This window comes from Camelus bactrianus, chromosome 6, assembly GCF_048773025.1.
Source record: "Camelus bactrianus isolate YW-2024 breed Bactrian camel chromosome 6, ASM4877302v1, whole genome shotgun sequence".
In the NCBI taxonomy this organism is placed as follows: Eukaryota; Metazoa; Chordata; class Mammalia; order Artiodactyla; family Camelidae; genus Camelus; species Camelus bactrianus.
The window spans coordinates 25,730,216-25,758,135 of NC_133544.1; the positions used below are offsets into that span (position 1 = coordinate 25,730,216).

General features: G+C 35.1%; 1 protein-coding gene across 9 annotated transcripts in view; it reads left to right on the top strand.

Moving 5' to 3' along the window:
* Positions 1 to 27,920, top strand: part of NUMB (NUMB endocytic adaptor protein) — a 157,420-nt gene that overhangs the window by 11,291 nt on the left and 118,209 nt on the right. For 6 of the 9 annotated variants that reach the window (XM_045522739.2, XM_074365297.1, XM_045522737.2 and 3 more), the window contains one exon: positions 16,069 to 16,117. The exons of 2 other annotated variants lie outside the window; for them this stretch is intronic. In XM_045522739.2, coding sequence (XP_045378695.1) covers positions 16,087 to 16,117 — 31 coding nt within the window. In that variant the 5' untranslated portion in view covers positions 16,069 to 16,086. Of the gene's footprint in view, positions 1 to 16,068; positions 16,118 to 16,326; positions 16,348 to 27,920 lie in introns of those variants that run through there. One more of the 9 variants, XM_045522745.2, reaches the window with a different exon arrangement.

Consider the following 27,920-nt stretch of genomic DNA (forward strand, 5'->3'; position numbering starts at 1 on the left):
ATTGGAAATTCAAGAAAATGTTCTATAATGATGACTGAAAACATTATAGAGAAATTATAAGTATTTTTATTAAACTTGCTAAATTTAAGATCCAGAATTAATATCAATAATATCAAAGTTTTCTTTTCCACATAATCCTAATTGAAGATTGAAATAGCATGGTATTTTTCTTTTTATTTAAAAGTTAATAAAGTAAAAATACAATTATTTAACAACTTGTGAGATTTACTTAGCATTTTGTAACTTATTCTTTATTGAACAATTAACCCTAAACTGGGCTTTTGACTTTTTTCCTATGTCATAATAGACATTAATGATTGTCTTTTGGAGGTCTTATAATAAGCAAAGGGAAAAGTATACCTCTTTTACAGAGTATTTGGATTTTGTGTCTCATCTCTATTTGTAGAGTTCTGTTTCTTTAGAATATGAGGCCAGTACTTTGCCAAGTAAGAACTAATTTCCTGGGAAATCAGGTTGCTGGCTTGACCTCTTGCTGTGCCTTTCCCTTCTTTTGTTGCTTTGTAAAAGAACTGAGCTCAGTCCTGTGGAAAATCACTAAATCATCTAATTATTTTCTCTAGCTCAAATTAAACATGATTGGTATATATTTGCATTGTACTGAATTCTGTAACTTTTTCTTATTTTAGATTTGTTAGCATATCCCAAAGGACTTTGACTTCATTTGATAAGTTGGCAGTTCGTAACTGAAAGAATACTAATGGTGTGTTCCTTTAATGAATGTTCTTATTCTTTTGGTCTTTTTTTTTCCCCTCCAGTAGGCGTCATTAGTTAGGGGTATCTACTTGTGTTCTCACAATGAAGCCCAGACACTTGTGAAATATAATCCTAGTTTCTATGATGTTGACCCCTAGTTACTATTTTATAATGATATCAACATTTATTGTCTCTAATTTTTCCTCATGCATATATATTTTACTAAATACATAATTTTAAAACCTGCTTTTATTAACATACATTTTAATATCTTTACAATTATTTGGAAACAGTTTAAAACAGCTGAGGAATATGCCAATAATGGATATATTATCATTTATGTAACCAGTTTCCATAGTGTTCACATTTAGATTATTAATTTCTAATTATTATAAACAAAACTTCAGTCAATATTGCTAAATCCATATTTTTGTCCACATTTCTATATTCCTTTTTGGGGAGGGGTGGGAGAAGTTAATTAAGTTTGTTTATTTAATGGAGGTACTAGGGATTGAACCCAGGACCTTGTGCATGCTAAGCACATGCTGTACTACTGAGCTATACCCTCCCCCCCACATTTCTATATTCTTAGGATAGATTCCTATAAATGGAATTATCCAAAGTATGCATACATTGCACAGTTGCTCTCCAGAAAGGTTGTATTAAGTTACATTTCCATTAGTAATGCATGAGATTGAAACGCATTGATTTTTGGGGAGTGGTAATTAGGTTTATTTTTTTATTTAAATGGAGGTACTGGGGACTGAACCCCAGACCTCGTGCATGCTAAGCATGTACTCTAATGCTGAGCTATACTTTCCCCCAAGATTGAGATATATACCTTTGCCATTTTAAAATAGTAACTAATTTCATAGGGAGAAAATAGTACCTGGTTTCTGAGATTTGAATTTATTTGATCACTAGTGCAATATTTTAAATATGATCATTAACCTTTAAATGTCCCCCCCACCTTTTTTTTTTCTGGAGTGACCTCCAATTGTTACATGGAATCTAGGGATGGATAATATTCAGAGCTGTGACTTAATTTATATAAATGATCAGCAAAAAGTTGTTTAATGTCCCTTTCAATTTAGTTTTCCCTTCTTCCCTGCAACAACTTTCTGATTGTCTGTTTTTGAATTTCATACAAATGGAATAATACCGTATGTGCTCTTTTTATCTGATATCTTTTGCTTAACATGTTTTTGAAATTCATTTTGTTTTGTACATTTTTAAAAATTAGGTTAACCATAACCAATAGAAAATTACAGCAGTGGTACACTCTCTTAAATAAAATGCCATTAATGCATTTTTTAAATTCTGTAAACCAGTTTGTTAACTGTTTAATTTACCTCAAGTCCAGTTTTTATCTCCCTAAGGCACTGTTTCCATCACAGTAGGCATTTTAAGCCAGTCTTATTTTTATATATGAGTAATTTCTGGAGAGAGCACTCTACTCAGGATGCAGATGGATCAAGAATGCATAAGAAAAAATATATAAATATATTCAAATACATTTTAGAGTTTCTGTAGGAGTATCACTTAATGAAACCGTGGGTTTTATTTGCCTCTTAAAAGCACCAATTAAAAAAATTTCTCAAAAGTTTATATTGTGGCAAGAAAGTTCAAGTAAGTTACTAAACAAAAAATAAGGTTAAATTTCAGAATAAAAATTATCTTCAACTAGGGGTTTAAAATGCGTTTTAAAATGAGGCAGAATTTTAAGAAAAGAAAATAAAAATAAGACATCCTCATTGAACAATAAATTCAAATCATTTTTGTAAACAACAGGTAACTTCCTAGGTGGCATAGTATTCCATTTTATGAATATACTGCACTTTGTTTTTCCATTCTCCTGTTGATAGACATTTGCATTATTTCAGGGTTTTGCCTGTTATGGATAAGACTGCTGTAAACATTCTTGTACAAGTCTTTTTGCTAACATATGTTTCATTTCTCTTGGTTGAATACCTTACAGTGGAATTGTTGGGTCATAGGGGTAGATGTATGTTTAACTTTATAAGTAATTGCTAAATGGTTCTCTGCTAGCAGTGTATGACATCCAGTTGCTCCATGTCTTTGCCACCACTTGGGTTGTTAGTCTCTCTGTCTTCTAGCCATTCTAGTGGGTATAAAGTGGTATGTTAGAATGGTTTTAACTGCCATTTAATTTGCCAGTAAAGGTGTTGAGCACTTATTTTCTTTTGTTAAAATCTTTTACAAAGGCAAATTTACCAGTTGATAGTAAATGCTTTAATAAAGGGTTCAGTTCAGGGTTCAGACTTACTAATCTGATTGTAAGACCACAGAGTAATTTGTAATTAAAAGTAAAATAAAAAACATTTCAAGTAGAAGATTTTTCAGAAGTTCCATATCATAGTGATAAGACATGCAGGTTTCTTGGAGTTAAGTAAATATTTGCTGTTGATTAATATTTGTGAGAACTTTGACTGATAAGTAAATGATTCAAAAGAAATACTTCAGACTGTTTTGTAGAGCTGCTTTTTGATTTTGGCGTATTGAATCATTGATCCAGGAACATTAAAATTGCATAATCTGGCTTGAAAACTATTCTGTATTTGAGTCATACTTGAGAACTGATAGTCTAGGAAGGGTATCAGGTAATAATAATAATAATAATAATAATAATAATAATAATAATAATAATAATAATAATAATAATAATAGCAGCACCTAATGCTCTTATTCCAGGCATTGCTCTTAAGTGCTTCACATGCACTAATTTAATCATCACGATAACCCCTATGAGGGTAGGTACTACTTTTATCCTTATTTTCCATTTGAGTAATCTGAAGTACAGAGGTTAAGCAATTTGCCCCAAATCATAGAGCAAGTGGTGAACTCATATTCTTACCCCTCAGTGCTAAGGTAATTAAATCAAATACAATCAGTTTTGCATTCTTAAAAGATTTTTTTGATGTTCTTTATAGAGAACATCATTCTATGGTAGTTGGTGGCCAGAGTTTAAATTGGGATTTCTAAGTTTGCAAATAGGTTCTCTACCTGCCTTTCTCTCTTCACTATCAACACTCCTGTCATGTATCCCAGAGTGGTGATTTACGGAAGGAAAGTTTTATCTGAATTAACAGATGGAGGACAACCCTAGTAACCTGAGATTGAGTGCTTTCCTAGAGAAAATGTCATTTCTCTTTATACCTTAATTGAGTCTTGGAATTGGAGCACCTATTTTCAGACAGTCTTCAGCAGTGTTTGTTTAACTGGTCTTTGTAAAAATCTCTAAATGTAAATGTTTAACATCATCTGGAAACAAACTGAGTGAGATAGGAGGTTGATGGAACTTGTGCCTGAAAAATGTTGGACCTAATAACAGCACTAAATACTTGATATTCGTATATACTTACGATGTGTTGACACAGGAATCGCAGTTCTTAGAATTCTTTTCTTTCTTTCTGAATCCGCTGCATATTGAAACCGTGAAACTCTTTGTCACTAGTTTGGGCTTAGACAAGATTAATCTTTGAGGAGAGGGCTGTATTTTTGTCCAATTTCCTTGAAAGAAGGTTTGGAGATAGAAGAAAATAAAAGAAGTATTGGCTTTTTCCTTCACCACATCTTTTGTGGCTTCCTCCACTTCTAATTTGGTGTCATTGTTGATATTATGGGTAAAATAAAGAAGTTGGGGTGGATGAGAAGTGTTTTGTGTATATTAAATGAGAGAATGTAAATTCTTGAATGAATTAATCATTAGATACGGGTTTATTTTCTGTGCTGTCACACTATAATTTGGCTAAATGTTTTAGTTTCTCTGGGTCTTTGTTTCTTTTTTAACAAAGTGAAGGCATTGGATTAGATGATCTTTTAAGGTTTTTTTGATGCTGAAATATTTAAATTATTCTAAAACTTATACTAATACAATGAATATAATTCAATTTTTTTCATATAGAAAAGAAGTAGTACCAACATCATTTACTGAGTAGCATCCATCCCTCACTGATCTACAGTGAAGATCTTGAGTTAACATGTCATATTCTGCATGCACGTACGCCTGTTCTTATGCTCTGTTTGCCTTTCCCTGAGCCAGTACTACACTGCCTTTACTTACTGTCACTTTATAATAAATTCAGATATCTGGTATGGTGAAGCCTCATTCTTCCACTTTGTTATTCTTTAAAATTATCTTGATTTTTTTTCTCTCTGTTAACTTTAAAAATCCTGTGATTTTTGTGTGTAATACTGTCATACTGCTCAGTAATCAATACCTTCTTACTGAATGAGTATAATGAACAACAGCCAGCTAGGCTCTATAAAGCTTATGGATAACAAAGTGTGAACAAATTAATGCCAGTAAAAATATGACTCTTGACTTTTGAGAATACCGCTAAAATACTTGGCTTTTCCTTTTGGAAATGTTTAATTAAATTACTTTGAACCTTGGGCTGGGTGTAATACTAAGTATCTTGAATGCTCCCTTCTTCCCCACCTCATTTCATACTCCCTTTGGATTACAGTTTTGGAAAGAGTAAGTAGGATTTTTGAAAAATTGTTGTTTAGACAGATAGTTTAAAACCACCTTGAAAGTCATGATAAATTCCACATGAAATTGATGAAACATTTTTAATGAGCACCTTTTACTTTAAAAGTAGTTGTCTACATAAGATCCATAATTTGGAATTCAGACCTAGAAAGGACATTTTCATTTACTTGAAAATATTTCATATTTTTATGTATATAGTGGATGAAGTTTAGTTCTATATCACACTCACTGAAAATTTTGTTTTCCTATTTCCTAACTACCATTATCAAACATTGCAGTAGAACTCTGTAGTTCCTCATGCTCTAGCTGCATTGGTCTTTTAACTTCCTCTCCTTATAAACCCTTTACTTTCTTGCTTTTTGTCTTCTCGTTAAGTTTGTTTGATCTGCTTTGAATGCTTTTTTTTGTTACCCTTCCAAGCCATAATAGAACCACCTTCTTATATAAGGGCTTTCTTATTCATCACTTTCTCTACATTTTGTCTCTTTCTCTTTTGATTCCATAGCACTTTGTACCAATATTTTATGACATATTATCTGCTTTGCATTATCATTAAGTATACATCTTTCCCCCTAAGTAGATTATGTACATACTGGGAACAGGATCCTTGTCACTTTGACTTATTCTTTGAAACTCCCATAGCTGCCTATCACAGTTTCTTGCATGTCATGTGTCCTCAGTGATGTCTGAATGGAATTAATTTAATAATCTCTGCCTTTATGGAGCTTATGGCATAGTGGAAAGAGATGCACAATAAGAAGATAAATAAATACATAGAAAAATTGCCATTTGAAAATATATGATGAAAATAATGAATAGTATGTTATTATGAGAGAGTAATGGGGGAACCAGTTTTGATCTTGTTGGTTTAAATGTCAACTCTAAGACCACACTTAAGGTTGACATTTAAATTGGTATGAAGTGTTAGAAGCAGCCACCATGTGGAGAACTGGAGGAGAGCATTTTGTGCATGTGGGAAGACTAAAGTAGGAAAGGGCTTGAATTTTTGAGGAACTGAAGTAAGCTAGCACTTAGTGAGTTGAGGAAGAACGTTTTTTAAGGTGATATTAGATATAAAGAGGCCAGGTCATGGAGTGCCTTGTAGGTTGCTGTAGGGGATTTGGATTTTGTTCTAAATGTAATGGGTTACCATTGAAGGATTTTATACAGAGGACAATATAAATATGATTTTAAGAAGATCATTATGGCTACTGTCTGATAATTAGATTGTAGGGGAAGAGAGCAAGAAGGAAAGCAGGAAGAGCAACTTAGAAGGGTGGTGGAAGTAGAGATAGAAGTGGATAGATTTAAGATAACAGAATTTTCAAGATTTCTCATGGATTAGATGTGAAGAAGAAAAAGGAATTAAAGGAATCAATGATTATTTCAGATTTCTGGCTTAGTATTTATTGAGATAGAGGAGGACTGGGAAACTTTTTTTTTTTTTTTTAAAGAAAATGAGAATCATTGTTTCAGATCTGTAAATTTTCAAGAGACATCTAAATGATAATGTTGGGATATGGGAGGCTGGAGTTTAAGGAGAGGCACTGCTGAAAATTGTCATTCTATACATGGGATTGACAGCCATGAGGAAAGAGTGAGATCAATTGTGGACCTGAGCTTAGAAGAATTCCAGATATAGCTGTCGGGTGAAGAAGGACGGGGGAAACCAGGATTTGTCATATCATGGAAACCAAGAGAGAAGAGAGGATCAGTGCCCATTTGATTTACCAAAATGGAAATTATTGGTGATCTTGTGTTGGTTATTCTTGGAATGTCCCTTCAGATTTATTTTTGCCCTTTTCCTTGCTTTGTGCCTCAGAAGGCTGCCCTCTCTTGATTACATCACCCCGTCTTCTTTGCCTTCTGACTTGAGGTTGCATTTAGCCAGTAAAGGTACAATTGGCAGGAGATTGGACTGCAGAAGGAAAAAGAAATTAGGGTATTTATTCCCTTTCCTCCTACCTACCTGTCTGACGTTTGAGCAAAGGCTGTATTTCTCTATCCAAGCTTGTGGGTACAGGTTCTTTTCTGGTTCTGATAAACTAAGACTTCAGAGAGGTGAGAGTTTGTACCCTTGTACCTTCTATGAGTTTAGAGGAGTTAATAGCTTCCTGATTGCTAATCCCTGGTGTGTGTATGTGTGTATATGTATATATATATGTGTGTGTGTATATATATGTGTGGAGAGAGAGAGGATGGGAGGTGGGGAGAAGTCTTCTTAATCCTGCCCATACCTTTGTAAATAGTCTCTCCATTTACCCTCTCCTCATTTATCCCTTTAAGTGTGCTGTCTGTTTAAGGGGCAGTTTCACTGAATTTGTGAAGGGGGACCAGTTTGGAGCAGGTTGAATAGTGAGTGGAAGATTAGGAATTAGAGACTTTGAGAGCTAATACTTATTTGAGAAGTGTGGCTATAAAGGGTAACTGAGAAATAGGGGAGGAGGTAGAGCATAGCTGTGTAGGGAATGATGGGATACTTTTAAAAACATATAAATATGGGAGATAATGGTACATTTTTATATGATAATAGGAATGATTTTGGCTAGCGGAGGAAAGATTGATGATATAGGAGAGAGTTATGGAAGGAAGGAAATCTTTATGTGAAAAAGAAAGAGCATACTTTGGTGGCCCTTTAATAGTAATCAGAGATGCTTACTCATTTTAAAGTAGGAGAAAAGGAGATGACTGGTTTAGCTTGGGGGGTTGTTATAGATTTGATTGTGGAAAGAATGGGAAGCTTTCATCTGATGGCTTCCTGTTTCTTCATGAAAGTGCTTTAAAGAGGTGGGAGGAAATGGAGAGGACAGGTGAGATGTTTAAGAATGAGGAAAAAGTATAAAGCAGCAACTACAGGGAGCTTTTAGAGCAATATTGAAACTGAGCAGGACCCTGTGGGACCCTGCCGGGCACAGAGGCCTTTCCGTGTCCCTGTTTCTTATTTGTAGGAAAAAGGCTTTCAGCCTGCTAGACCTTCCCTGAGCTCCAAAGGACAAATTCTAACAGTTGCTAATTGGCGGAGTGAAAGAATGCAGAAAAAACCATAGTACAGCAATGGGGCAGGGTCCTGGTTCTTCCTAGGGAGATGTGCATAGCAATTTGATACATATCTCAGTTCTGTAGGAACTAAGGCCCCCACCCAAGTGGAGGGTGGTAACTTCAGGATGAACCTGAGCACATAGACCCCAGACTGGTTGGAACTGCAAGGCTGATAGTAGAGATTCCTGGAACACCCTCTGTTACCTCATCACCAGCCAGTCAGAGGAGGGTCACACACCCCGCAGCATTCCCCCCAATTTTGCCTATAAAAATTCTTTCCTGAAAACCATTGGAGAGTTTGGGTGGACCTTTTGAGCGTGAGCCATCCCATTCTCCTTGTTTGGGCCTTGCAGTAAACTTTTCTCTGCTCAAAATTCCAACATTTTAGGTTGTTTGGCCTCACTGTGTGTCAGGCACATGAACTTGGGTTTGACAATAATATTGCTATGGTTGAGGTTGTTAATTGTGAATTTATGACAATAACCATTCTGCCTAGATATGTGATTTTCTTCAGTATTCCACTGGTCTGTTGCAGTCATGGAGAAGGTTAGCTGGATTTCTGCCAGGAGCGTATTAGAGAGAGACATGGGAAACACCGAATTGAGTTCAAGGAGTGATTATACGGATGGACTGTGAAATATAAACTGGATGAAAAAGAGAGTGAAACTAGGAGATTGATAGGGAGAAGGGAGAAAGTGAAGGGTTTCATGAATAGGTGGTCTCATTAAGAACTAAGAATTATTTCTGAGGGCCAGTTGAACAAGTGAGTTTGGAAAGATCAAGTCTTTTTCATTTATGTACCAAATGACTAGAATTTGTGCAGATTTAACTACTTGGAATCTTCCATTCTAAATCGACAGTTTAAACCTGCATTCTAGCAAAACAGATGCAGGTGTGTGGTGCACACACACACACACACAGAGTTAATGACTTATAGAGCTTATGAGTGTGATTTCAAACATGACATTTTAAAGTCTATTAAAATTTGTTTTGTCTACTTGATAGGAATGGATATTTATCATTATCAGTATTTATCCATTATCAATATTTATCAAGTCAACTTTCTGTGTTAACTTCTGCTTTCTATAAATAGGGCACAGGAAAATAATTTTCTCTGATAAATATCTGGATCTACTTAGGGTCTTTCTATGAAATTTGTGACATAAGATCTAAACTCACTTTTTGAAACCATTAGAAAACTTATTTATTGTTGGTATAGTCTTTTTGGAAAGCAATTTGGCAAATTCTTATGTATAGTTAAGCATAGACTTACTGGCTACAGTAATGATCCAATAGTTTCACTTGGTATTGACTCCAGTGAAATGAAAACTTAACAGTCACGCAGAAACCTATATGCTAATGCTAAAGCTGGAAACAAACCCAAATGTACCTCACCTGGTGAAATGATAAACTTTGGTACATTCATAAAATGGAATACTATTTGGCATTGCATGCAACAACATGGGTGGATATCAAATGCATTATGCTAAGTGAAAGAAGCCAGACTTCAAAAGGCCACATACTGTATGATTCCATTTTAATGATATTTTCCAATAAGCAAAACTAAAGGGACAGAAAACTGACTAGTGGTTGCCAGGGTGCAGTGTGGGGGGACGTCTAACTGCAAAAGGCAGGAAGGAATTTTTTGTGGTGTTCTATATTGTCTATATCTGTTCCATATCTTGATTGGGGTGGTAGTTACATGACTGTGTTTTTCAAACTCAGAAGTGTACACTTAAAAGTGAATTTTAGAGGGGGAAGGTATAGCTAGTGGTAGTGTGTGTGCTTACTAGCATGAATGACGTCCTGGGTCAATCCCCAATACCTCCATTAAATAAACAGGCGAACAAACATAATCCCGCCCCTCCCCGACAAAATTTTTAAGTGAATTTTAGTATATATGTTATACTTAAAGTTCTAGTATATATGTTACCATAAAAAAGTATTTTGGGAAACTATTTCAAGAAAATGTTATTTTGTTTGTTTTTAGATTTTGCTTATGTAACTTTTTGGGAGGAGAAAGTGGTGGATAAGCATCATTGGCATTTGTGAAATTCTTTGAAGCTCCAGAAAAAGAGTAAATGCTGAATTTGTCTACATTTAGCAAACATTCTTATCATATATTTAAAAGAATGTTACAATGATAGAGTTAGTAAAGCCCAAGAGACTTACACAGTGTCCTTGTTTTACAGATGAACCTGAAGCCTGACAAGATTATACTGTATAGCACAGGGAAATATATACAAGATCTTATGGTAGCTCACAGAGAAAAAAATGTGACAATGAATGTATGTATGTTCATGTATAACTGAAAAATTGTGCTCTACACTGGAATTTGACACAACATTGTAAAATTATTATAAATCAATAAAAAATGTTAAAAAAAAGAAAAAGAACCTGAAGCCTGGGTTAGGTTAGCTAAAGTTACACACAGCTAATTAGTGGCAGAGCTAGTTCTAGAATTTAAGTGATAGATTCCTAATTTGTTGTTTGTTTTTCTAAAACACACTTTTTATTTTAAGTTATTCTTTCTACAGACTATTTTTAATTCCTTTTCAGAACCTTTCAATTGTGTCTTCCTAAAGCTGGAAACCACTCCCTTCCTAGTGGTAGGAAAGTCCTGTGTCTGGTTGATAATAGGAAGGCTAAATTTGAGAGATACTACATCACTTAGAGTTTGCTTAGACGTAGTCAACAAGTTATAAAGACACTTTGCTTTAACCGTGGAAAACTGGATGCTAGGTTTTGGAGTTGTCAGAGGCTACCAGTTAGAAATAAGCTTTTGTAACTTCACTGCATTAAAAAAAATCTTTTCAGATTATTATGATTATTGGTTTGTTGGGAAGGTAGAAAGGTTTAAGAGTTTAGGTTCTTTCTGGTTACCATAAGTAATGAGGATTTCTTTTATAAACACTGAGAGGATAGGAGAAAGCACCAGAAACAGACTAAATAGTTATACATTCAGGAAATAGATAATAGAATGTCATTCAGAATATAATAGCAGCTTTAGTTGTCTTCTTTTTAAAAAATTTTTTATTGAAGTATAGTCTGTTTACAATGTTGTGTCAATTTCTGGTGTACAGCACAATACTTCAGTTATATAGGAACATACATATATTCATTTTCATATTCTTTTTCACCGTAAGTTACTACAAGGTATTGAATATAGTTCCCTGTGCTATAGAGTATAAACTTGTTGCGTTAGTGGCCTTCTATTCATAGGACTCAACTTTCACTGTCCCTCTTATGTTCACCTTCCTCCTTGTATAGGAGTTTCACACTTGCCGCTGGACCCCAGTTCTAGAACCACACTTAGAGTTCCTGCCCCTCAGAGATATGGTGATACTGTGGATATTGCAGACCCAGTCACAGATACAGCAGGTGCCCTGGTTTCTTTCTTGGTTTTGAAGCTGTCTGTATCCTGCAGCCTTCCTGGGAGTTATTTCCTGTAAGCCATAGCCCCAGGCAGAATTGACAAGTTGTTTTCCTTATAAGGGAGCCCTACCCAGCCCTAGCTATGATCGAGCTCTGATAAGTCTTCTGTCTAAGTTCTCTGTCTCATATGGAGCACTTTTAGTCCCTTTTTTCCAGGGAAGCCAAACTCCCCACTGCCACTGCCTGTTTCTGGACCAGGAGCCCAGTGGGCCCCTGGCTTCAGCACCACGTACTTTTTGCATTTATGTTCCTTATTTTCACTGCCGGAGAGATATTTATATTATTTTTTGAGCCAGCTATGCATTGTTTGTATATATATTTGATACATTTATATATTGTTATTTGTGTGAATTTACTGTACCATCTTGACTAGAAGCCTTTCTGATCTTTCACAACCATGGTTTCTTACAGTAAAAATTGGAATTATAGCCCCTACTTCTTAGTGTTTCTTTGTGTTGATGACATTATAACAATATCTAGCATAAAGTCAGTTCTCCTTATATGGAAGCTATTGTATTTTCAAGTGAGTCCTAGAATTCCTTGTTGGTTTCTGTGTTTAGACAGCTAGCTGTATATATATATATATATATACCCCAAAACACTTGTCAATCATTATTTGAAATTTCTGCAAATGTGTCTGGAGATTATGGCATGTTTTGAGGCTTTTGGCTGAGACATTTAAAATGAATTTTAATCTATGCCCTAGCAGCCTTGATTTGGAGGTTTTTCAGGATGAACTGCAAAAATTTTTTTCAATGTAATAAAGTGCTGAAGTGCTTTATTCTTTGTATTTGTGGTGTTCGGGTAACTGATATTCTTTTAAGCTCTATTGCAGGTACTTTCCATTAGCTACTAATCAAAAAAGTCAATGCAGTATGTGTAGATATCATAGAGATTATGGAAGTTGTAATGGAGTAAATTTTAGGAAAATGGAATGTTAAAGTGTGCCTGAGGGATGAAAAAGGGTAGTTTTGAGATGGAGGTACTGGCTTCCACAACCATAATTATGATTGAGGTAGAGATCCTCTTTAGGAAAGAGGAATAAAAAAGAGGGATAAAATATTGTAAGACAGATTTCCAGTTTGTGTGTTTAGATGAGAACTAATACACTTGCATATTGTAACCCCTAAAGCCTTTACTCTAGTCAGTTAAACTTTACCCATGAATTCAGAAGCATAAATTAAAATTTTTTTCTTTTGAAATAGAAATGTCAGATTATTCTTTTTTCTTGGATCTTGGGTTTGAATTAATGGAGGGATGAGTCTTACAGATTATCATCTACTACTATTTTTAAGGGAGGCCCAAGTATATTATTCTGTCCTTTAGCAATGTGTCTCAGATTGTGCTTGCTGATAAATGATCTTACTTCCTTATTTCCTTAGCTAGAATAATAAGACACATTATTTCCTTTTTCCTCTTACATCAAGCCCTGAATAAGCCTTTGCTTTTATTTTTGTCTTATGTTGTAAACTCTTGTGTGCATCTAGGTGTATGAAACCATGAAAGTGTAGTATCAAGTAAGAAACATGGCACGATAACACTTAGAGTTTTAAAGTTAATCTACCAGTCACGAATGAGAACTAATTCAGTATGCCAGCCCATCATGTAGTCATTCTCAGGTGACCTTTAGATATGTGTTTCGAGGAGGACTAATCTTGTCTAGTGACTACATTTGCAGTACTTTGGTTAAGCTAAGATCTTATCAAGTTCTTGGTGGTTATGCATTTCTCCCCAAAATAAAAGGTTTTTTAAAAGACTTAACAAGTCTGTTTGTCAGAAACTGTGGTGTGATTCTGAAATATTTGATTAAGTAGAAGATTCATTATAATTCTGATCCAGAATCTTTCTTGTGTTAGGAAATAATTAGACATTATATGTCACGGTAACTGCTAAAATTTTGCTTTTTTCCTTTTCCGTATTTTTGTTTTTGTTAATATATATTAAAATTTTGTTTTTTTGGGGGGGTAGGTAATTAGGTTTGTTTGTTTGTTTGTTTGTTTGTTTTAATGGAGGTACTGGGGATTGAACCCAGAACCTCATGCATGTTCAGTATGCGCTCTACCACTGATCAATACCCTCCTCTCCTTTTTCTCTTTTTCAGTATGACACAAGACTGTTAATGTTTAAAAAATTCTCATATTGAAAAATAACTGATGTATGTATTATAAATACAATTGTCGTACATCAGAATAGATTGAGGCTTTATATTGAGCTTTTGCCATTGACACTTCTATTATACTGGCTGGTGAATTTCCTTTGACCTGTATTGCCACATTGGACCTTTGTGAAGCAGTATATAGTTTGATGGAAAGAACACAGGATTTGAAATTAGAGGACTTGACGTCCTGCCTCTGTCAGTTTACTAGCTCTGTGACTTTGACCTTTTTGAGATTTTTTTTTCCTTGTAAGTAATTTGAAAGGAATAATATCTGTCTCATACAATTGCTATAAATATTAAAATTAAGTGAAAATGTTTTGAAACTATAACATACTCTTTGCATGTGACAGTGTTTTTCAGTTGGGGTATTTGTTGTATTTTGGCAAAATAGCAGTGCTGTCCTCACAGATTGTCATCATATGGATGAAAAGACTGCCCACCTTTGGTTTGATGTGTCAGTTTCACTTAGGGTGAATATCCTTAGATTTTTTGTCTGCCTTTGTATTTTCCCTAACAATAAATTTCTCCACTGTATAAGGATTCCTCTTTTGCCAAAGTTGGAAATTAGTTAGGCTTTATCATTACGTTCAGCTTCATAGTGTCATGAAAAATAAGGGCTATCTGGAGCCGCACTGGGACTTAGCCTTCTTGACGTTACTGGTTCTTAGTGGGGTTGGTCAGTACCTCCCCTGTGATATGCTTAGTTCTTTGAGGGTGCACTTTTGGTCTCCACAATGATAAGAGTAGGGTGAATGTAGCGTTGGAACTCGGTGAGTGAGAGGCAGGAATGCCATACATCCCACAAGTCTGAGGCAGTTCTGCATGACTTTTGAACACTTCTCCAGACCTTCTTATAGGTGAAAAACCTGTTTGTACTTACCTGATCCTAATTCTGTTTTACATTTAAACACAAAGTGGTTGGGTTTTTGGTTTTTTTTTTGCATGGTTTTAATAGACACTGCATTTTCCAGGAATGTAACTACTGAGTAAACCAAGGGCAAGTTGTACTTTGTTTTGTTCAGAACTATAACAAGAGTTGTTAACTATTTGAGAAAACCATATTACCAGTGGCATTGCCCCTTATGGTATTTGATTTCCCAACACAACTCATCTGTGTCAGTTTTCATTTGTAGCTGTCACATTCATGGCATTTCTATGTGTGGGCGCAAGTGTCTGTTTCCTTATTAATGTGAATTCTAGGAAGATTATACCTCAGCATTTACATATTAAAATATTTTATTAAAATTACTTTTTTCCCTCTTATTATTAGGCATTATCTTAAATTTTAAAAACCAAGGATAGGTAAGTTACCAATTTGCATTTCTCTTTAGATTTGTGGTCTCAAAAAAACTTCTGTTTTAGTGGGATTCAAGATGCAGCCTATATTTAATGGAAGTCTGTGTGACCTTTCCAGGGAGATAGGAGGTCTGTGTTGACCTACATTATTGATGTCTGTCCTTGTCTTCGTCCCTTTCCTTTCCTTTTTTTCCCTTTCCCTTCCTTTTCTGTTTTTCCTTCCTGTTACGAACTATTTGATATATAGATAAGAATATGGTACTGTATATGTAAGTAATGAAGCATATAAAAAACCAATACCTGTGAGCCCACCACCCAAGCTTAAGAAATAAAACATCACCAGTGTTGTTGGTATATTTATCCTTGATTTCCATCCACCTGTCTTTCCACAAGGGATGAAACTATTCGGAATTTTGTTTGGTTTTGTTTACTTATTGTTCCCTTCCTTTTTTTTTTTTAAGTTTACTACATTTTGTATGTATTTCAAAAATATGTTTAGTTTTGCTTATTTTTTAACTATAAAAATGGAACCATACTGTATGTATATTCTTATTTGCTTTGGCTAATCAACATTGAATTTTTAAAGATTCATCTATGTAAATTTGTGTAAAAGTGGTTCATTTCTTCAGATATATGTATTAATTGTATGACTGTATCATATAATTTATCTTTTCTCCTGAGGATGGACATGTTTTCCCCCATATTGTTGGTATTACAAATATATTCTTGCTTATGTCTTCAGGTGCACGTATATAAGTGTTTCTATGCAACAGTGAATTTAAAACATTTTTGATGGTGACTCCCCCTTACCCCTACACATAGAGTTGACAGAAAAATGAGAATCAGTATGCACCCTTACTACAAGTGATGTATTCATCTTTTCCTTTCTATTTCTCTCTCTTCTCTTTAGGTGCTGATTGTGCCCTAAATGATTTCACACTTGGTTTTCACAGTTCAAGGTAGTTGACTTGGTTTCCTTTGGAGAGCAATTGTGTTGACCCACCTTTCCTTTGCTTGTAGAATGTGTCAGAGGGCAGCATCTCATCTCATTCAGAGGTGAGGGTGCAACTGGCTGAGCAGGATCAATGCTCCCACACCTGGAAACATCTGGTTCTTGAGCTCAATACAGTTTCAGCCAGGACTAAATTTGGATTCAGCCCTTAAGTACCTGATGAAATGAATTTCCTCGGTATGCTTTAACTAAATATTTTGAGTTATGCCAGAGTTGCGCCAATCTCTGAGGATGCAAGGGGCAGGATGGAATTGGTTGGGGTATTTTATTCTTGATATTTACTGTGATGAAATATGTACTTGATATTTGCATCAGACTTGGCTCCCCCTTTTACTTAACTGTAAACTCTGTATTCTTTAAGGCTCAGGTTGCAATAGTTTTCAGTTTTCTTTTGACTTCCTAATGTGCATGTTCAGATATTTCAGATACTTCCTCTTACTTGAATTCTTCATTCTTCTTGCAATGTAGATAGCATGAATTTTTGGCTGAAGAGGAAAAAAGAGTTTACATGAAAATTTATTTGACTTTACTCTTAAGTAATTATAAAGTTAGGCAGAGAAGCTACATGTTTTAACTTTGATTTAGTGTTTAATTATTTAGAATTATTACAATTGTAACAGAGCTATGCTTTCAACCTCAGAGGGAGATATTTCTACTTGGCAATATTTTTAAAATGTTTATTTTATTTTTTAGTGAAGTATAGTTGATTTACAATCTTGTGTTAGTTTCTGGTATACAGCATAGTGATTCAGTTATACATATATAAATATTCTTTTTCATGATAGGTTAATACAAGATGCTGAATGTATTTCCCTGTACTATACAGTAGGACCTTGTTGTTTATCTGTTTTATACATAATAGTTTGTATCTGCTAATCCCAAACTTCTGATTTATCCCTTTCTCCCCTTTCCCCTTTGGTAACCGTAAGTTTGTTTTCTATGTCTGGGAGTCTGTTTCTGTTTTGTAAATATGTTCATTTGTATCATTTTTTAGATTTCACATATAAATATCATATTTTTCTTTCTTTGATTTACTTCACTTAGTATGATAATCTTTATGTCCATCCATGTTGCTGCAAATGGCAGTACTTCATTCTTTTTTTATTGCTGAGTGGTATTCCATTGTATGCGCGTGTGTGCGTGTATATGTGCGTGTGTACCACAACTTCCTTATCCATTCAACAGTTGATGGACATTTAAGTTGCTTCCATGTCTTGGCTATTGTAAATAGTGGTGCAGTGAACTGCTTGTGTCTTTTTGAATCATATTTTCCGCTGGGTATATGCCCAGGAGTGGGATTGCTGGACCGTAGGATAAGTCTATTTTTAGTTTTTTAAGGAACCTCCATACTGTCCTCTATAGTGGCTAAACCAATTTGTATTCCCACCAAAAGTGTAGAAGGTTTCCTTTTTCTCCACACTCTCTCCAGCACTTATCGTGTGTGGTCTCTTTAATGATTGCCATTCTGACTGGTGTGAGGTGTTACCTCACTGTGGTTTTGATTCACATTTCTCTGATAATTAGTGATACTGAGCATCTTTTCATGTGCCTGTTGGCCATATATATGTCATCTTTGAAGATATGTCTATTTAAGTGTTCGGCTCATTTTCTGATTAGGTTGTTTGTCTTTTTGTTATTGAGTTGTAATGAGCTGTTTGTATATTCTGGAAATTAAGCCCTTGTCAGTTGCATTGTATGCAAATATTTTCTTACAGTCCATAGAATGTCTTCGTTTTGTTTATGGCTTCCTTTGCTGTGCAGAAGCTTGTAAGTTTGATTAGGTCCCATTTGTTTATGTTTGCTTTTATTTCTAGACTGCTCTAGGAAAACATTGCTATGATTTATGTGAGACAATGTTTTGCCTATGTTCTCTTCTAGGAGGTTTATGGTCTTGTCATTGTCATTGTAAATGCCACTGATTTCTGTATGTTAATCTTGTATCCTGCTACCTTGCTGAGTCCATTAATCAGCTCTTGTGTGGAGTCTTGAGGGTTTTCTGTATATAGTATCATGTCATCTGCATATAGTAACAATTTTACCTCCCTTCCAATTTGGATCCCTTTTATTTCTTTTTCTTGTCTGATTGCTGTGGGTAGGACCTCTAATAGTATGTTGAATAGAGGTAGTGAGAGTGGGCATCCTTGTCTTGTTCCAGATTTTAGCAGGCAGGCTTTCAACTTTTCACCATTGAGTATTATGTTGTCTGTGATTTTTTTTCACCAATACCTTATGTTGAGATATGTTCCCTCTATACCCACTTTGGTAAGAGTTTTTTTTTATCATGGATGGATGTTGAATTTTATCAAATGCTTTTCCTGCACGTATTGAGATGATCATGTGGCTTTTGTCCTTTCTTTTGTTTCTGTGATCTATCATATTGGTTGATTTGCATATATTGAACCATCCTTGTTACTATGGGATGAATCCAACTTGATTGTAGTTGTTGGATTCAGTTTGCTAATATTTTGTTAAGAATTTTTGTATCTTTATTCATTAACGATATTGGCCTGTAATTTTCTTTTCTGGTAGTGTCTATCAGGGTGATGGCAGTATCATAGAATGAGTTTGGGAGTGTTCACTCCTCTTCAGTCTTTTGGAAGAGTTTGAGAAGGATTGGTATAAATTCTTTGTATGTTTGGTAGGAATCCCCAGTGAAGCCATCCAGTCCTGGACTTTTATTTTCAGGGAGTTTTTGTTTTGTTTTGTTTTGTTTTGTTTTTTTCAAATTACAGATTCTATTTCATGTGTAGTAATTGGTCTGCTCAAATTATCTATTTCTTCTTGATTTAGTTTTGGGACTGTATGTTTCTAGAAACTTGTCCATTTCTTCTAGGTTGTCCATTTGGTTGGCATGTAATTGTTCATAGCACTCTCTAATGGTTTTTTGAATATCTCTGGTATGGCTTTTTATTTCTCCTCTTTCATTTTTTTGTTTTGTTTTGTTTGTTTCGGTCCTCTTGCTTTTCTTCTTGGCGAGCCTGGCCAGATATTTGTCAATTTGTTTATTCTATCAAAAAAACAGCTCTTGGTTTTATTGTTTTTCTTTTTTTAATTTTTAAAAATCTCTAATTTATTTCTTCTGTGATATTTATTATTTCTTTCCTTCTGCTGAGTGTAGGTTCTGTATGTTCATCTTTTTCTAATTCTTTTAGGTGGTAGGTTAGGTTGTTTGTTTGAGATTTTTGTTGTTGTCTTTTGAGAAGGGCCTGTATTGCTATGAACTTCCCTATTAGGACTGCTTTTGCTGCATCCCATAGATTTTGTGTGGTTGTGTAATTATCATTTGTCTCAAGGTATTTTTTAATTTCCTATTTGATTTCATTGTTGACCTGTTGGCTTTTTAGTGGCATGTTGTTTAGTCTCCATGCAGTCATTTTTTTTCTTTTCTCATTTCTCTTTCTGTGGTTGTTTTCTAGTTTCATGCCATTGTTGTCAGAAAAGATGCTTGAAATAATTTCTATCCTCTTCAATTTGTTGAGGCTTGTTCTATGTCCAAGTATGTGGTCTATTCTAGAGGATGTTCCATGTGCACTTGAAAAGTATGTATATTCTGTTTTTTTTGTGGGGGAGGGCGGGTAATGTCCTGAGAATATCAATTAAACCTAACTGTTCTGTTGTATCATTTAGCATCTCTCTTGCCTTGTTGACTTTCTGTCCAGAAGATCTATCCATTGATGTTAGTGGGGTGTTAAAGTCTCCTACTATTATTGTATTCCCATCAGTTTCTCCCTTTATGTCTGTTAGTATTTGTTTTATGTATTTAGGTTGACCCCATGTTGGTTGCATATATGTTAATGAGTGTAATATCCTCTTCTTGATCCTTTTATTATTATATAGTGCCCTTCTTTATCTTTCTTTATGGTCTTTGTTTTAAAGTGTATTTTATCTGATATGAATATTGTTACTGCTGCTTTCTTACCACTTCCATTTGTATGAAATACCTTATTTTGTCCTCTCACCTTCAGTCTATGTGTGTTCTTCCCCCTAAAGTGGGTGTCTTGTAGGCAGCATATTTATTGTAGACTCTTGTTTTATTATCCAGTCTGCCACTCTTTGTCATATGATTGGGGAATTTAGATCCATTGACATGTAAGGTAATTATCGATACATATGTGTTTGTTGCCATTTTAAACCTTATTTTCCAGTTGATTTTGTATTTTTCTTTATTCTTTTTCTTTTTGGGGTTTGATGATTTTCTTTTGTATTATGCTTGAGTTCTCTTATTTTTGGTTTTTGTGAATCTATTGTATGTTTTTGATTCGTTGTTACCCTGTTTTTCAAGTATGTTAACCCATTACTGTATCTACTTGCTTTAGACTGGTAGTCTAAAGACTCAAACACATTCAAAAAAAAAAAAAAAAAAGAGAGAGAGAGAGAACTACATTTTCTTGCTCCCCTTTCCCATTATTTTATGATTTTGATGTCCTCTTTTACATCTTCTTGTTTATTCTTTGGCTGTTCATTGTAGTTACCATATTTCCATTGTGACTTTCTCTTCTCTGTAGATTCTTGCTTTTCTGTTTAGAAAAGATCTTTCAATATTTTTTTTAAGATGGGTTTATTATTGCTGTATTCTTTTAGGTTTTGATTGGGAAATTCTTTCTCTCTGCTTGCAGTTTAAATGAGAATCTTGCTGGGTACAGTATCATAGGTTGCAGGTTTTTCCCCTTTCAGAACTTTGAATATATCTTGGCATTCCCTTTTGGCCTGCAACGTTTCTGTAGAGAAATCAGGTGATAGCCTTATGGGGGTTACCTTGTAACTAACTCTTTGTTTTTCTCTTACTTGGGTTTATCTTGTTTGGGACCCTCTGTGCATCCTGTACATGGATATCTGTTTCCTTTTTTAACTTTAGGAAGATTTCAGCGATAATTTCTTATACATTTTCCATCCACTTTTCTCTTTCTTCTTCTGAGATCCCTATTATGCATAGATTGGCATGCTTTATATTATCCCATAGGTTTCTAATATTGCTTTCATTTTTTTTTTCATTTGTCTTTCTGTCTGCTGTTCTGATTGGGGTTTTCCATTATTCTATCTTCCAGATCGCTTACTTATTCTTCTGCTTTATTTAGTTTGCTATTTATTGCCTTCAGCTTAGTTTTCATCTTGGCAAATGGGTTTTCTAATTTTAATTGGCTCCTCTGTATAGTTTCTATTCCTTGTTACAGTGATCTGCATTTCTATCAATAGCCTTTCTTAATTCCTTCAGTATTTTTGTTATCTCCTTTTTGAATTTGGAATCTGATAGATTGGAGAAGTCTGTTTCATTGTTCTTTCAGGGGATTTCTCTTGTTCTTTTAATTGAGAGTAGTTCCTCTGCTTTTTCATTTTACTTATATTTCTCTGACTCTATGAATTTAGGAGTAACAGTTATCTACTGTGGTCTTGAAGGGCTGTTTTTACGTTGGAATATCCCTGTGTAGCCTGTGTGAGAGCTACATATTTTTATTGTAAGGGCTGTTTTTAGTGTGGATGCCTGCCACGTCTTTCCTCGATGTGTACTTGTTATTATCCCTTCGATAGAGGGTGTGATTTGGTGTTGTGGTGACCAGATCCTGCACTGGATGTTGAGTGGGGCCTACTCTTTGCTCTGTGGTTGTCATAGCTGTGTTGGCGGCTAGGTCTGCTCCCTAATGTTGGAGTAGAAGTCCCCAGATCTGTTTCTGAGTTGTGTGAGGTAGGCAGAACTGGAGCACTTCTGCTGGGTGAGGAGCCACTGAGTATTCTGCAGGAGTTGTCCCCTGGAAAGTGCACTCTGTGGTATCACCTGTCATCCACTGCGTGGGCTCACAAAGTACACTGTTGTTGGTGCTGTCCTTGGCTCCTCCTCAGCCATGGGAATGCAGGCAATCTGTCTAGGTGTCCCTTATGCACTGTTCTCACAAAGACACCAGGGTAGATCTGCTGAAGTCAGGCACCAGGACTCGATGTAGTCACATGTAACCATGCACCTGGACCTGCCGTGGGAGCTACGGAGTCAGCCCAGACCCCAGCTCCACCACCACTCATACCCACAAAGCCTGCAGCTGCTAATGCTGGACCTGCCCCAGCTGCGCACCAATAATCTGCTTGGATGTCCCGCGTGTGCTGAGCTTCCAAAAACGTAAATCCACTAACGGTACCTGGGACACAGTTCAGATTTCAGCCCCACTTCTGAAATCTCATGGCCCCTGGGAATGGACTCAGCTTGCAGTCTGGCCTCCTCTTGGGGGCAGCCTGCTTGTGTGCTCCCAGAGCTTGTAGAGGCTCCTCAGTTGTGAGCATGTGGAGAAGGAGGTTGCTGTGGCGGAGTCCTGCTCCTACCTTTGTGCATGCATGTTAACAATAGTGCTTCTAGAGTGAAGCCATGCCCACTGGCATGGAAGGAAGAAGCTGCTGTGGTGAGGTCCCCCCACCTCCACTTTGCATGTGTTAACAGTGGATCTTTTTATGGTGGACCCAGTCTCCATTGCACATACTCCCAGTTGTGACCTTTACCATGCTCCAGCCCCTTCAGGCTGTCTCCCCACAGCCAACTCCAGTCCTCTCCCCAGGTCTGTCCTCTGAAGCCTGAGTTTCAGCACACAGCCCCCACACACACCAGTAGATGCACATCTTGGGCTGGGGAGTGCAGCGAGGTGGCACGGACTCCCTGTATTGGTCTCTCTGTTTTGCCTGCCGCTAACTGACTGTTGCACTCTCCTCCTAGCCTCTGAGGTTCCCATGTGTAGATATATTTTTGATGTATTTGTGGGAGGAGATGAGCTTCACATCCTTCTATTCTGCCATCTTGAACTCCTCCCTACTTGGTATTATTCTTGATGACTTGTGTAGGTGGTCCTGAATAGTAATACTAGGAACAGAAATAACCAATGTACTGTTTTTAATATATTTTTAAATCTTATTTTTTATGAACATAGGACTCAAAAATAATAAACACAGTATTCATTCCAGTCTAGAAGTTGTTTTATGGTTTGCACTATTTTTTTTTGTAGCAGAATAGATTAACATAAAATTTAGTGTTTTAACCATTTTTAAGTGTACAGTTCAGTGGCATTCAGTATGTTCACTTTGTTGTGCAACCATCACCATCAGCCATCTTCAGAACTTAATCTTTCCATACTGAAACTCTGTACCCAATAAACAGTTACTCCCCATTCTCCTCTTCCCTCAGCCCATGGCAACCTGCATTCTACTTTCTGTTTCTGTGAATTTGACTACTCTGAATATCTCATTTACATGGGATTATGCAATATTTGTCCTTTTGTGTCTGGCTTTATTTACTTAGTATGATTTCTTCAAGATTCATCCATGTTGTAGCATGTGTCAGAACATTGCTTTTTAAGATTGAACAGCATTCCAGTATATGTATATTTGGAATAATATTCCATTGTATGTATATTTGGTTAATTTGTCACCAGACATGTGGATTGCTTCCATCTTTTGACTGTTGTGACTAATTCTACTATGAACATTGGTGTACAAGTATCTTTTTGAGCCCTGCTTTCAATTCTTTTTGGGTATATACCCAGTGATGGAATTACTGGATCATATGGTAGTTCTATGTTTAGTTTTTCTTAGGAATGGATGTACATTTTACTGGGGTTATTTTTACATCTGTAATTTATTTTAGATGTATTTTTAATCAATAATTATAGGTCTGCAGTATCACTTTTAATGGCTATATAGGGTTTTAGTGATGGATATGTCATGGTTTATTTGTAGGCATTTCTATTGTTAACAGTTTTTGCTATTATGAACAATGTTATGATTCATTTATTCACCAAATATTTATTGAACACCTGCTATGTGCTAGGCATATGTAATGGCTCTTCTGTACATACATATTTGCACATGTCCATTCACTTAGGATAAATTTTTTTAGAAGTGGGATTATTGGATCAGAGGATAGGCATATTTTGAAATGTGATTATTTTCCTATAAGTTTTTATACTGACAAACTATTTTAAAATACAGTCTCAATAATAGTAAGTAGGAGTGCCAGATTCCCCAATCCTTATAAAACATTGGTTATTATTGATCTTTTTACTATTTGTCAATCTGAAATGATAGTAATTTGCATCTCTTTGGTCACAACTAATGAAGTTGACTATCTTGTGCTTATGATTTTATCTCTTCTTTTGTCAGCTGTGTATTCATATATTTCTGCTCCTGTCTTTTTCTCATTAATTTGTGAGGGCTCCTTATACACTAAGGATATTAAATCTTTGTTTTATATTGTAGCTATTTTACCAATTTGTTGTTTGTCTCTTAACTTTTCTTCATAATGTCTTTTGCAGTGTAGATGTTTTACATTTTTATAGTCAGTTTTATTAGTCTTTTATGATTTCTATTTTTGTCCCTTGTGGTGGTGGTCTTGCTCTATCCTCATCTAACCTTAATTTTTCCTTTCGTTTTTCTCTATTTCAGTGTGAGCTTGATAAAGGCTGAATGCACTTATTTCTTCTGGTTTAACCTTAATTATTTAACATACACACACACATATAATTGAGAGGTTTCTAGAAAATATTTTTAGAAATAGAAATCTGTGTGAACTGATGACATCTGTTTGGACTAAATCTGAGATTGTAAGTAGTTAGGGAAAATGAGGTGTAGAAGGCAGGTGAGGAGTCAAAACTTTATTTTAACCTTTTTTTGATGGACATCTTTTTTTTTTTAGTTGAAGCATAGTTGCTTTACAATGTTGTGTTAGTTTCAGGTGTACAGCAGAGTGATTCAGTTTTATATATATGTGTGTGTGTGTATACACATTCTTTTTCAGATTCTTTTCCATTATATATTATTATCAGATATTGAATATAGTTCCTTGTGCTATACAGTAGGTCCTTGTTGTTTATTTTTGATGAAATTCTTCATAAAGATTGATGGAAACTTTTCCAAACCAATACTTACTTGCCATAGAAAACAAAGTACCTATTGAACCTAATTTGCTCTTTATTGATCTTTAGAGTTCAGAATGTTATTTCCTTGTTAATTTAGATATGTAGGTTATAATTGACAGGAAAAATGATACAGTGACCTCATGAGGTATTCTATAGTTCACTCGCTCTAAAAATTAGTTGCATTGTGTGTCATGGTTAGAGTTTAAGTAGATGCTGCTTCTGTTGATATTCTGCTCTTTGCCTTTATAGCTGCCTTTGCCTTTTCTAGTCCCTAAATGTCATTCTTTGAGACCTTCGATTGATTACTCTTAATCTCTTTTCTCTTCTTTGCTCTGTCTTGTTGCTATGTCTGGTCTCTAATTTTTTTTGTCTTTTCCATACCTTTATTCTTTTTTTTTTTTTTTTCTTTTGTTTTTCTCTGTTTCAGTGTGAGCTTGATAAGGGTTGAAAGCACTTGTTTCTTCTGGTTTTAAAGAAATTATTCATACCATGTAATCTTTAATTTTTATGTACAGATTCTTCCCAGCAGTGTGTACATTTTAGCCTTCCTTAAACTCTGAGTGTGCAACTCTTCTTGGACAGTTGAGTTTGCTAGCTCCCTGGATGATGGTGGAGGAAGTATATGTAGAGGAAATATAGTTATTTGACCTAGAATATAATAATAAGATAACATTAAAATGATACAATGATTTTATTAAAATGTTGTTGAGCCTTATGAACTTAATCATGAATCTACCTTGTGACCTTGATCAGATCCTTTAAAGTGGTATATTTTTCATTTTGTAAATTTAGATGATCTTATATTTTAGCTTCCCTTGCTTTAGATAGAATTTTACCTACATAGCAAACAGAAGAGCTTAAGATTTAAGACTTGTAGGACTTGAGGGATTATTTGGTATCTATTTTATTCCCTCTACAAATATTTGCCTGGCACTGTCTTTGTTTTGAGGATATAATGAAGATCCTGGCTTCATGGAGTTTAGAGCCTTTTAAGAAAAGGAGGTTATGAAGAAACTGTGTAGTTTTATTTAAAGATTTCTGACTTCATTTTGGTGGGTCTCAGTATGCTCAAAAGAAAGAGGATTTGATCTTTTATATACCAGATGGGAAATTAAGAACTGTAAAGCAGGAAAAAGGGACCCTCAATGAGTGAAAAAGGACAGTGCTTCTCAGATTCTTCTGTGTGTATGAATCACCTGAGGATCTTGTTAAATTGCAGATTCTGAGTCAGTAGGTCAAGGTGGGGCTTGAGATGGTGCATTTCTAACAAACTTATGGGTGATGCCTCTGCTTCCAATCTCTGAACCACACGTTGAGTAGAATACATAATACGTTAATACATAGTTAAGAGAAAAGAAGAATAACCTGCTGCCATTTTGAGAGGAGTGGTTTGGTGCCATGCAGCACGGACATGGAATTCTGAGCAGCACATCAACTCGGAACTTGGTCTTGGTGAAATGAAATTTTAAGAGCTGTTAATATTCATCTATAAAGAGGGTATATTAAGGAGGTAGTCAACACCTATTTTTTGGATGGCATCCAGAATTGAGATTGGATGGTGGGTAGGGTCTAAAACCTTTGAGAAGACACTAGGAGATAAAAGAGATGAGGATCTTCAGGTATGATAAAAGTAAATATCTAGTCAGATAAACAAAATTTGAAAGAGTTAAGCAATGACTAGGAGGACTTACTTTGTAATTGGGCTTTATACTTATTCTAACTGGCATGGTGATTCTAGTGGAAAAAAATGTAAAAATAAGTACTGGTTTTTTAAATAGTGTAATGTTTTTCCCATAGGCATATTCCCTGAGGAGAGTATGTCAGATTTCTTTGTTTTACAGGCTGGAATAAAGCTTAAATGTTAAGTTGTCCTTCCCTGATCTTGTTCTTCTAGTGACAGCTACTTGGAGCATAAACAACCTGGGAATTCATTTAACTTCATAGAATTAGCAGAAGACTCTTAATCTTGGAGGTGGTATAAAATGTCCAGTGGGTATTGAACATTTATCCATAGGGAAAAAATTTGAGGGGCCAAATCTTTGAACCAGCAGTCTTTTTATTCAATTCTGGGAATTTACAATGCTGGTGTTTCTAGTTGTGTTTTTAGAAATTTAGATTTTTTTTCCTTTCTGGTACACTTTTAGAAGTAATATATACTCATATATCCTCTTTAATATGGTACCTAGTTTGTTCCACTCTGAAGATATTGGGGAATTACTATTAATACTCATAATTTATTATGGCTGCTTAGTGTCATTGGAATATTGATTTCCTTCAAAATGGTTACAGTCTAGTAAGGAGATTTAGTTATTGTGCTGTTGTGGAGGCAGAAAGATGTGAAAAGTAATCATGGACAAAATCTAAATGTTCCTTTAATTATATTGGTTCATTATGATCAAATACATATCATGTGTTTTCACTAGTAACATACTCAGTGAGATTTCTGGCATTTTTTAAAAGCATTTAGGACACTTACCATTATTTTGGTATTTAGTTCTCTTTTAACACAACTGTTAAAACTGGAAGTAAAACATCAAAAGCATTATAGTCTGTTCTAGAATCAGACCAAGGAAGAAATGAAGTGAAACACACTGTAGGCTAAAAATATATTTTGCAAATTACATGTGATTGTTTTGTTAGAGCATCTATTGGAAATGAAATTTAGCTGTTCTTAGTCTGTGGGTTTTTAAAAATGTAATTATCTGAAAGTAGATGTCCATACAAAATAAGTTTCTAATGTCTTCTAGTTTTTAACTTACTTTTTCTTTAGGACTATATAAGCCTATTCTATATATATTCTGAAAACTCAAGATAGCCTGGAAATGTAATTGAAATATAAAATAAATGAAAAAGTAATATAAATGT